Source organism: Brachycentrus maculatus, unplaced genomic scaffold (assembly GCF_059751285.1).
Source record: "Brachycentrus maculatus isolate JH-2025_06_01 unplaced genomic scaffold, ASM5975128v1 h1tg000472l, whole genome shotgun sequence".
NCBI lineage: Eukaryota > Metazoa > Arthropoda > Insecta > Trichoptera > Brachycentridae > Brachycentrus > Brachycentrus maculatus.
In genome coordinates this window covers 25,691-38,554 of record NW_028281219.1, presented here as the reverse complement: position 1 = coordinate 38,554, position 12,864 = coordinate 25,691, and the positions used below count along the sequence as shown (strand labels likewise).

Below are 12,864 nucleotides of genomic sequence, written 5' to 3'. Positions count from 1 at the left end.
GATATCTTGATCGCTAACACGAAGGAAAGGCGATCAGCCTTCCGTTTCAGGTACTAGTCCAGGGTAATATTAAATAAATACTACAGTGAACAAAATCACTTATATTTATTTGACCCCCCTGGGAATCGACCTAGGGACCTCCAAAACGGTAGCCGAGCGTGCTGACCATTAATTACACTACGGTGGTGGACATATATAAATATAAATATATATTATATTATAAATATAAACTCCCTAACATTATTGTTATCTAACGGGGCGATCTATGTGGCCATATGTTACATATGATACGATAGCCGAGTTTCGAAAGGACACGTCCATGAAAGTTGTCGCCAAATGGTTATGATACAATAAATGTATTTCAACTCCCTTTCTCAGAGGATATTTCTCTATAACAGACTTACGTGTCCGCACCATAAAAAAATAATACTAGAATGAGAAACGTCAAGAAATACGAAAATCGTTCTTTGTTTTGATCGTTCATGAAGTTCACCACTATGGGTGGTTCATAAAACATTGAAAGCTGCTCCATCGCATTCCTTGATCTGATACAGAAGCATCTTCTCTTTCTGACAGACCTTGGTTCATTCAAGAATGAGGAGATGCATGTACGTGGAAGGCGAAGAATGTTCGCAGACAGAGTCGTGTGGCGTTCTATATTCTCTGCATACCTCTGCGGAAAGTGGGGTGATGGTAAGTTTAGTTGGTTATATTCTACTACCAGCAGACCGTTTCGCTGCAGGGGTAGGCAGCGAGGAGGGAACGCCACACTCTTCTGACCTGACATACACTTCTAGCTTCCGTCACATCCGTACATGTACATCTATACATGTCGTACATGCCTTCCGATTACGCAGACTTTTGACACCACCAGATTTTTGTTATATATATATATATATATATATATATATATATATATATATATATATATATATATATATATATATATATATATATATATATATATATATATATCGTGTTATTTTTTCTATCACTTATATCAAGCCCACGCCGTGAGATTTTTATACAGGTTAGGATATGGATAGGCTACTTTGTTATTAAGTATGAAAGTAAAACAGTATTATTTTTCACATAAAAATAAAAATAAAAACAGCTTACGCTAAAGCATTTCCAGCTTTACAGCTATACATGTCGTACATGCCTTTCGATTACGCAGACTTTTGACACCACCAGATTTTTGTTATATATATATATATATATATATATATATATATATATATATATATATATATATATATATATATATATATATATATATATATATATATATATATATATATATATATATATATATATATATATATATATATATATATATATATATATATATATATATTTATATATAAATTTAAATATACTCATTCCACCCGCCACCGTAGTGTAATAGTTAGGGAATGTGAATTTGGTCTCTTAAACACCATTTTCAGGAAAAAATGAAAAACAACAAATTTCAATTAAAAATTAATTTTATCTCACTTTTAAATAATGTACATAAAAAATGCATGAAATGATTGCTAGATTTTGGAAGGAATTATTAAGAAATCATTGTATTTCATTATATCACACTTATTTGTTCAGAGAATCAGCATTCTTCCTCTGGTTAGACTTGATCTCTGCCTTTTGCGAATCAGTACAGTACTCTGCAAAAAAATAACAATAAAATTACAATTAAATCATTCTCATGATCTGCATACTCATTAAGACATATAATATTATCAAATATCGCATCCTACATATGGCATGTTTGAAAAGCGAACTTATTCACGACCTCAAAACAGTATTTGTTTTATCATGAATTTGTGATAATAATAATTTTGTATTATTTATATAGCGCCATTTTCGTAAAATGATACCTTAAGGGATTTTTGCACCAAATGTTGATGAGTGTGATCAGCATTGTATTTATCTTGCAATCATAGGTCTACTCACTTTAATTCAATGTTTGGGAATTAAACAAAATAAATTCATATCAGGCTTTTCCCAGTGTGTAAAATTAATCCGGGGTTCGGATCTTGCATACATCCAAATAAATAGAACTCTGCTTAATAAATGTTTTCTCAGTCCAACATAACAAAGATGGCTGTTGTGAACTCATTGTAATATCGACAGCGATATTACGCATTAAATTAAAAGAGTCATCATTTATTCACGTGATCAATTCGACCGTTAAACTTCTACTTCCTTTGACCTACTTAAATAACGGTTTTCTAACCGTCGATTCATCATGCGACCCGGACCACGCGACATTCCAGGACTATCGGCCTAGGCGAGTGGACGTCCTCGTAGTGCGGACTGTCGTTTTGTGACGGAGCTACGTCTATTTTCCGTTGAAAAGTTAATTTATTTATTGGAATTGAACTTTACTATTCCTAGTTCGAGTGTGCAAGTTTGTGATCCGAACTGACGTGGACCAAGTGGAAATGCAGTCGACATAGTCTCACAAGAACGTGCACGCGTGTATCGTCTGGTTTAAATTCCCGCCAAACAGTCTAACAAAAAGGGAACGCCGATGTTGTGTCCTGTATTTCTGCCAAGTTATTTCCATCGTGTTCTATAATAACTTCCGATCATTTCTCCAGCTTCAAAGCCTACAATACTCGACTCCAGAGATCTTCCTGCAGCCTCATGTCGACAAAGATGACGTCATCGAGTTTGCTCCGTCTCCCGCCATAGCGTGGTAGTGGGTGACGTCACATCGAGTTTGCTCCGTCTGCCGCCAGAGCGTTTGACAGAAGACAGCTGTCAATTGCCGCCATCTTGACATCGAGTTCGCTCCGTCTCCCGCCAAAGCGTTTGACACGACAGCTGTCACACGCACATTTTAATCACACATTCCTAGGTAAATTCGTTCCAGGATAGTTTAATAGACATTCAAACAACACATAAACTTTAATCAATAGTCTGGTACAGTGTATCTAGTATTAAAATTAGTTTTAAGTAATATTTATAAGTGTTCGTGCTACATAACCTCTAATAAACCCGTTGTGAAAATGCCCTAGTCTTTCATTTGGTCTAAGAGATACCCCAAGTAAGTTTTCAGATAATTCAATTGATGACCCATGCATTTACACCCTGAGAGTCAAGAGCAATTGTTCAACACCACTGAGCAAGTCAGAGTAAACCATATAAATAAGTAAATGTATCATTACATCATATGTACTGTGTCATGAGATGGATCACATATGTAGGAGTTCCAAAAAGTTAAGTAGCGTAAATGTCAATCATTGGTAGATTGGTTACTGTTGCACGTGTGAAAAGTGACCACTTTAACAGTCTATGACAGCCATAAGCCCTGTAAATACCCAGAGTTCTTTATTCTTCTTCATCTTTATTAAGATGTGATTTAAAAAAATTAAGTTTGTGAAATAACTAGACGATTTAAATATATCGCTCACTCCTTTCAAGAACGTCATAAATCAAAAAACTTGATTTTTCAGGAGAACGTTTTTAAAGTTTAAAAATATAATACAATGTATTAAAAATAAATATCAAGCCACTTATTGATCTTTTAACAGTGCAACAGATATTTTAAGGTAAAACCTGAAGGTTTTTTCTCCATTTGAAAAATATTTAGTTTATTCAAAAAAATAACTTAAAAATAACAATACGTTTTCTTAAAAATGCAAAAACAAAACTTTCTGCCCTGTAGCGGGTAAGTATTAAGTAAAAAATATGCCTCTTTTGCTGGAATATAGTAGATTTTCTGGGCATTTCGAAAACATGCTCAACTGAAAATTGTCGATTTTTGGCTTATAACATTCTTGAAAGGAGTGAGCGATATGTAAGAATAAAACAGATGTATAACACCACTTTTCAGACTAATAATGTAAACACGACTAGTTTCTAAAACTACAGAAGTTCTCATCAACAGAAAAAATACAATGTGCTTATATTTTTTACCTTTTACTACACCGAATACTACAAAAACAGATAAATGAAGGGCTTTAAATAATGGTATTTGTTAAGATTTTTTGAGCAACTGATAATGAAACGGCTTTGTTTATTTTACATAATTACGAAGGTACATTTTTAGAAAATCCACTAATGATCAGATTGACTAAGAATTTTTGAAGAAGTGAAAGGTTTGTAGTTATCTATTCAACCTAACCATCAATCATATTTTGACACACCAAATAACTTATAACTGCGACAGAAATATTTTTACTTTTAACTTTATGTCCGCCTCCGTAGTGTAATGGTCAGCACGCTCGGCTACCGTTCTAGAGGTCCCGGGTTCGATTCCCAAAGGGGGTTAAATAAATATAAGTGATTTTTTCATAGTAATATTTATTCAATATTACCCTGGACTGATACCTGAAAAGGAGGGCTGATCACCTTTCCTTCATGTGTGAAACGATCAATATATCACTGCGTTTATATGACGCAGTGCCCTATGCACCATTGGGGTGCGGATAAGGGTTTTTATTATAACTTTATTTAAGAACCATTTGTTGTTGTTTTTTAAGAAAGGTGCGTTGAGATGGTTTGGACATGTAGAATGAATGAGTGACGAAAGAACGGTAAAACAAATTTATGAGGCGAATGTAATTGGAAAAAGAAGCAAAAGGAAGATCGAGAAAAACATGGCACGATCAGGTATGCCCAATACTTGAAAGTGGTCAGGTTAGGAGTCGTAACAATCGGCGGGTATGTATGAGGAGATGCATGAACGTGGAAGAGGCGAAGAATGTTTGCAAAGACAGAGTGGTGTGGCATTCTATTCTCTCTGCCTACCCCTGTGGAAAGCGGCGTGATGGTGATGGTTTAATTTAATTGTTTAGGTCAGAGGTTCCCAAACTCTTTTATCTCGTAGACCCCTTGCCTTACCTGATATTGATTTTTATCAAATTCATTAACTTCAAATGTATTTTTGACAGCCGGTATATGTAGTGTTACTCATTTTGAACCACACATGTTAGGCTTTATACATTTATATTTTAAATTCAAATTAAAACATAGACCCCTTGCAAGTTGTCATAGACCCCTGGGGGTCGATATAGACCACTTTGGGAATCACTGGTTTAGGTATTGAAAAAATTTGGCCTGTAATACAGTATTATAGTGTAATTTTTTATGTTTCGACATCTCAACATAAATAAATAAGAATATGGAAGTCTGGATATTTACAAGGCTTATGACCTGTGCATGGGTTCTGATCTTGCATACAAATAAAAGGGTCTCAGCTTTCTCAATCCAACATAGATGGCTGTTGTGAAACCATATGTACTGTGTCATGAGATTAATCAATATATCTGGATCCGAAAAATCCAAAAATCGAGTAGTATGGTTGTATATTATAAGGAAACTAATTCTAGAATTGCGGTCATAATTTCAAAAATGATAAAGCTAAACGCAAGTGTCATTATTATTTTGTTTGTAAATAAAAAATAAGACTTGACGCTGGCAGAAATATCCTCTCACTGGGTGACTGCCAAATAAATCAATAAAAAAAGTGAATATTGCACTGTGTAAAGTGATTACTTAAACCAGCCTATGGCAGGTAATAAGCCTTGTAAATACCCAGACATCCATATCCTTCTTCATCTATGTTGAGGTGTCAAAATGTAAAAATAACCAAAAATAAGCAAAATGTGAACAAGTATTTGGACCCACCAAAAATGTTGTGAACTGATTATTTTCTCTATCATAGAATTAATAGTATGTAATATTTTTTAAGAAATGCCTTAAACATACAATTTTCGCATTGATCACACACAAAAACATTTATTTTCACAATAATTGTGTGTAACATAAAGTGGAAAAAATCCAGATTTTTTAACAAGTATTTGGACACTCAAAATTTTGTGAATCTTTTTACATTGACATCGTAAAATCAAAAAAAAGACAATGGAAAAATACTTACGGACTTTGCTTGGTTCCCAACCAATATACTCTCCAGTTCTCTGGTTCTCTTGTTCCAACCAGTCTTGCAAAGGCTTGAAGTACTCCAGGATACCTCCGGCGTCCATGTTTCTCTGTCCAGTGATGACTTCCATGGCGTCTTGCCAAGGGCGGGAAGATCCCATCTGGAGCATCTTACTGAAATAACAAACAAAATACCATAAATATAACCAATTAAGTAAACTTATCCAAGGTATCGCAATCTTGTCAAAGGCAGTTAGTTTAACCAATTAACTAACTATCACGCCACTCATGTTCTATTTCTAGCAAATAGAGAGCAGTAGACAGGGTGGTATGGCATTCTATTATCTATAGAGAATAGAATGCCATACCACCCTGTCTTTGCAAACATTCTTCGCATCATCCTCATTCATGCATCTCCTCATACATACCCGACGATTATTTTGACTCCTGACCCGGCCGCTTTCAAGTATTTGACATACCTGATTATGCCATGTTGTCCAACTACATTTGCCTCATCAATTTGTTTAACCGCTCTTTCCTCTCTCATACGTTCCACTTGTCCAAACCATCTCAACACACCTTTCTTAATTTTGTCGATAATGCTTATCTCAGCCTTGCATTCTTTCCTTATTTCTATAAATATGCATTTTTAATCTGTTGTATGAACCACCCATAGTAATGAACTTCATGAACGATCAAAACGGAGAGTGCTTTTTGCATTTCTTGACATTTCTCTTTCCAGTACGATTTTTTGAAGTGCGGACACGTACAGTTTGTTATGGAGAAATAAATACTTATACTCCGAGAAAGGGAGCAGAAATGCTTTTATTGTATCATTACCATTTAGCAGCTACTTCCATGGACGTGTCCTTTCGAAACTTGGCTATCGTATCATATATATATATATATATATATATATATATATATATATATATATATATATATATATATATATATATATATATATATATATATATATATATATATATATATATATATATATATATATATATATATATATATATATATATATATATATATATATATATATATATATATATATATATATATTTATATATATATATATATGTATATATAAATATATATAATATATATATATATATATATATATATATATATATATATTTATATATATATATATATATATATAAATATATATATATAAATTTATATATATATATATATATATATATATATATATATATATATATATATATATATATATATTATATATATATATATATGTATATATATATATATATATATATATATATATATATATATATATATATAAATATATATATATATATATATATATATATATAAATATATATATATATATATATAATATATATATATATATATATATATATATATATATATCGTGTTATTTTTTCTATCACTTATATCAAGCCCACGCCGTGAGATTTTTATACAGGTTAGGATATGGATAGGCTACTTTGTTATTAAGTATGAAAGTAAAACAGTATTATTTTTCACATAAAAATATAAATAAAAACAGCTTACGCTAAAGCATTTCCAGCTTCCTTGCTCTGGTAGATGTCACAGTTAGTCAATTTTTTAGTTTCATCACCGGGGACGTATTCTCCAGCCTTCTCACAGAGAGCTCGATGGAATTGGAACTGAATCACGAAACTGACGTAATATCTGAAAAAACGAAATTTGAAAATGTATTTCAAAACATAATCCAGTGATTCGAGTGGATTTTAAAAAAAGCGGCAGCTAAAAGATTTTATAACAACACTTACAAAAATCATTATAAAATAAGTTTAAAAATCATATTAATAATCTGCTTCATTTTAAAAATTTGTTCGAGATTTTAAAATAAGTATGCTGAAAAAATTCGAAGAAATCAATAAAACACACACAAAATAAAAAATACAAAATGAACAATGAGTGTAAGTCCCTCTCTAAGTACAAGAGCTTAGTCTCTTTATGTGAGAGAACACAGCGTTGCTAATTTTAAGATTGTTAAAGTAGAAATGTCAAATGAATTAAATTATAAAAAAAATCTTGTAACTTTACTAAATAAATAAATAAATAAAAAACTAAACTAAGCAACGGCGTAATTTAAATTTAAAAATAAATTTAAAATAATTGACGATATTGTCTCATGGGAAGTCAGAAATATAAATAAATTTCTTGAGGTAATTCAATTTAACATAAATTGGTGATTTTATATTATGAACTCACTTTGTTTACTCCTGGTTTAATATTTATTTGTGTTTATCATATTTATATTAAAAAATACACTTTTTAACTATTTTTCACTTGTTTCTTGTTTAAAATTACTACAATTTTTCTCTCTTACCAAAATATAACATATATTATATTGTATTATATACCCGTCCACAAACTTTGCCGATGTGAGATTTTCATTTAGATTATTTTTTTAAAAAAAATTAAATATGTAAACGCAAAATTATCAATAATAAACTATTTTCTTGTGTTGACTGCATTAAAATAATATTCACGCCATCTTTTGACGGAAACAAACTATACTTTTCAAGTCATTGAATAAATACAAAGTAAAATAATTTCTGCTTTTAACTAATCAGACAATTTTTATTTAAACTTTTTTATTTACACTATTTTATTACGAGTTAAATGAAAACCGTGATTGTAATTGAATTACCTTTTTTTAATCATCGTCTTATTCAACAAGTTTTTTTTATAAGCTCTACCGGACTAATGGTTTAATGAAAAAAAATAGATTTCATTAATTTTAATTTGTGTAATATCACAATATTTGTGAAGCAATAAGCATGTTGAAAATCTATGAAACGAAAATGCAATCGAAACATTCAAAATGCTAAGTGACGGCATTTATCAAGGAGTACGCCATGAGCAATGTTTAGTACTGTGTGTGCATTGCTGTAACAACAGATGGCGCTGCTATTGTGGTCAAAAGGGCTGTAATTTTTTAAATCAAGTGTTTACTTGTCTCATGAATAAATACCAGTCACACGTATATAAAAAAAAACAGGCGAGTATTCGAATACAGTTTTGTGTCCAAAATTCCAAAGCTAGCAAAATTTTAATAAAAATCAGTTTTTTAAATATCCCGAATGACAAAAGGTGATTTAAAATTTTGAACAAATGAACATTGCATTTTTTTATTTATATAGATTGCAGTCTAAAAATCGTTACCTGGCATATTCTACATCAGCAGAGACATGGTATTTGGCTGCGGCATCGAAGTCGTCCTCCGTTCTGGTCACCGGAGGTTCGAGTCCCTGCAAGTCCTCACGAAGCTTCCAGAAGTGGCAGTTGTAATTATCGGGAGTGGTTTCTCCCCTGAAGATGGCGTACCTGTATACATCCAGCAGGTAGGCAAATGGCAGGAATACAATTTTTTCAATGCCCTAAAAAAATACAGCATATAAGTATAATCTTAAGGTAAACCAATTCGTATCACAAAATTAAGTGTACAATATACTAGTAATCATCTCAATTTATGTCAAATTTATGTTTGGCACTGATATTTATTAGTGGAACTGCATTTTACGTAATAAAACAATCATACAGTTGTTCCCACTTTTATTTTATTTTACCAGTTAACAGGTTTCGCCATTTACAAGATCATCAGACTGGTGGAAGGCTAGACAAAACTTTTATGTCGTATACACAAGGTAGGAATTAAAAACCATGGTTTTATGTAATTTTTCTGACAAAATGAATTAAATACAAACATAAAATATAAGGTAAGGATTTTGAGCCGGATTTTATATAAATTTTATTATTTATTTAAATATAGCAGCGAAAATCTTTTTCGATAATAAAAATATATTAAATCTAGCTTACGACATTGAATATGATTATTTTTTAAACTTTAATACATCACTTTAAATAAATTTATTTAAATTTATTTTGTAAGAAAAATATCAAAAACTTATTTGTTTTGTATATAGAATTTTGTCTAGCTAGAAACCCGCTCAATGTTCAAATGAAATTAAAATGGTATTTTTTTTACCTACAGTACAATTAATGTTTATATTTCCCTACGTGGTTAAGAGAAAAGCAGAAAATATTAAAATATATCATTGAAAAACAAAAAAAATTATAAACGCTCGTTATTATCAAAATTACGTCACATATGTGAATATATGTGAATTATATTGCATGTACCTTGCTATAGAGATGGTTAATTTCACTCTGTGCGTCATCTGCCTCATCTGGAAGAAGTCCGATCTTCCTCAAGTGCTTGGGAGTGGAGACCGAAAGAGACATCACATCACCAACAGCCTCATGAAATCCTAAAATAGATTACATTATATTATTTTATTATTAAATTTGCAACATATTTTGTACACAAACCGCTTATTATCCAAGTTAAAAACCACCATTGATAAAATACCAGAAATAACAAAATGATAAAAAAATGTTATTTAATACAAAAGAGTGAACAGTAAAATTATAATAATTTAATATTTTGGTAGTGTAATGACAAAAGGGTATATCTGTAAAATGTTTCATTTTCTATGTTTGTTCCACAAAATGTTCAAAATAGTGTATTCCATAATCTGGCAAAAGGATAAAGCTGAAGTTTCAATGCTTATTAAGTTTTATTAAGATTAGTACATATAAAATGCATAAAATAAATGATTTATTTAATTTCACAAGTTTGTTTTTGCTCTCCTGTAAAATTTGGTCTGAGATAGATGTACCCCTTTGCCTTTGCATTACTGATATACAAATCATTACACATTATTTGAAATAAAATATATTAAACAGAGCCCATCTATTAAAGGTACATCTTTTTTTTTTAAATATGTAAACTTTAATTTCTAAAACCGAGAAATCCGAAAAAAAAGACCGAAACCAACTTTAAAAAATTACTTAACTACAAACAAATGGTGCTGAGAAATTAATGATCTCACTGAGAGAGTGAACTCAAATGTGAATAAAGGTTTCAATTAAAGTATACTCGTATATATACTAATTCCAAAATTAGAGTATTGCGTTTTTTTTCTTAATCAATTTCAACGTAGATGAGATCAACGGCGATGAAATTAATGCTAATAAACGTTATTCACAAAGAAAACAAAACCGAGAAATTTCAACTGTCAGTTACGTGATGTATATTGTTATATTGTGTCGGTTTGTGGTCCGCGGTTAGTGTCGCAGACTCTCGAGTCAGAGTTTTTTGGTTCGAGCCCACTGTATGGTACTACAATTTGATACCTATTTTCTAATAATGAGCCGCTTATACTCACTGAAATAGTATTAAATTTAAGTATTTTTGTTAATAGTAAAATCACAAATATTAATTTTTTTAAGTAAAAAAAATATTTTACATATTCATGAAGAATCCTTGATCAAATGAATAAATTGTAAAATGGCAAACGCGTATCAATCAGGGGTTTTGATAAACAAAACTAGACGTGAAACAAATAAATAAAACAGAAAGAATAAATAATGAAAAAACACGACTGAAGTACAAAGCATTATCACAGTTCACCAAATCGATGCCCATAATCCCATCACATTATGGTAAAATCAAACCTGGATTGGCTCCTTCTTTAAATATTGCCGGCTGGTCTTTGTATTGTAAGAAATATTGGATATGTCCCATCTCGTGGTGAACCGTTTCGAAATCGATCGCGTTTACCACTGTGCACTGTTTAATCCTTGAAAATCAGAAAACAAAATCAATCGTAAGTAGAGAGAGATCATTACCTGGGTTTGCACCTCTCCTGTGTACCACAGGCAGATTTTTGTACTGCAGATAATACTGAACGTGGCCCATTTCGTGGTGGACTGTCTCAAAGTGAATACTATTGATGGAGGTACACATCTTTATCCTTAAATTAACAAAAATGATACTCATGAGCTCGAAATTTCGGTTTTGTGATATTTATTAAGATTAACACACATTAAAATTCTTTAACGTATAATATTTATTTTGTAGGTCAGAAACACGACAAACCAAACGTAAATATTAATTAAATTTTAATTTATACAAATGAAATTGTTTTTAATGTATTTATTTAACAGTAATTAAATTTATAAAAATATGCTTTTGTGATGTTTGCGGGTAATAAAAATTAATGATGGGTGGACATTTTTTTATATTACCTAGCGTTCAAGTGACTCTTAAATCTAGCTTAGGATTATCCAACACCGCTTATCATATTCTTACTTAAACTCCCACTTAATGTAGTTATATTCTCCAATTTTATAACATTTCCCCACTTGTGAGTGGGTCAACTCTTCATGTTTAAAGTTACTCCAATTTCATGTGATTTCTGAGTGAAAATTCTAAGCGAAAACACTGGACATGGGTTGATATTTTAGTTTTGAAATTTGTTTACATGTTCTACCTCACTAAGAGTAGTTTTGATAAGTCGCCAATAGTACAGTTCGAGTGTATTGGAATATGGAACAATCCTTTGTTATGCTGTTTCAAGCAATCATTATATGTGTCAGTTTTCATTGATTAATTTTATTAATACAATACATACTAACATTTCCATAAAATATTGTAAGATATTCTTGCCCATTTGGACATATAACATTAGTATAAATCTACCTGAAATCTTCTCCGTCGTAGAAGTCCCACGCAGAAGCATGGCAAACCAAATCACGACCATCAGTTGGCTTTTCAATAATAGAGTTTTGCCAAAACTTGGGAGGCATGGCAGTCAGGTTCAAAGATTGGAAGAATTCGTCAGCCATTTCGAACATCTTCAAAGCAGTGTAGTTCTGCAATAGTACGCAAAGAACCATAGAGAAAGAAGGTAAAAAAATAGACGATGGGTCGGATCTCGTGGTTAAACTAACTAAATGATCGTTCATTTAGTTGCGGTCAAAATAAAACGAAAGGATGTATCAGGGAAAAATTGACTGATGAAAATCACATTGTTTTTGACAAATTGTAATTAAACATTTTGCGGCAACGCTGTGAGATACGAAATGTAGATCCACCATTCGGAA

General features: G+C 31.2%; 1 protein-coding gene across 3 annotated transcripts in view; it reads right to left on the bottom strand.

Annotated features, from left to right (window-relative positions):
- Positions 1–1,469: 1,469 nt before the first annotated feature.
- LOC148302208 (angiotensin-converting enzyme-like) overlaps positions 1,470–12,864 on the bottom strand; it is a 36,283-nt gene continuing 24,888 nt past the window's right edge. For 2 of the 3 annotated variants that reach the window (XM_088271952.1, XM_088271953.1), the window contains exons 7-13: positions 12,461–12,633; positions 11,434–11,558; positions 10,057–10,184; positions 9,079–9,293; positions 7,435–7,575; positions 5,885–6,060; positions 1,470–1,661 (exon numbers count right to left, since the gene is read on the bottom strand). In XM_088271952.1, coding sequence (XP_088128078.1) covers positions 1,588–1,661; positions 5,885–6,060; positions 7,435–7,575; positions 9,079–9,293; positions 10,057–10,184; positions 11,434–11,558; positions 12,461–12,633 — 1,032 coding nt within the window. In that variant the 3' untranslated portion in view covers positions 1,470–1,587. Of the gene's footprint in view, positions 1,662–5,884; positions 6,061–7,434; positions 7,576–9,078; positions 9,294–10,056; positions 10,185–11,433; positions 11,559–11,607; positions 11,733–12,460; positions 12,634–12,864 lie in introns of all 3 variants that reach the window. The other variant, XM_088271951.1, reaches the window with a different exon arrangement.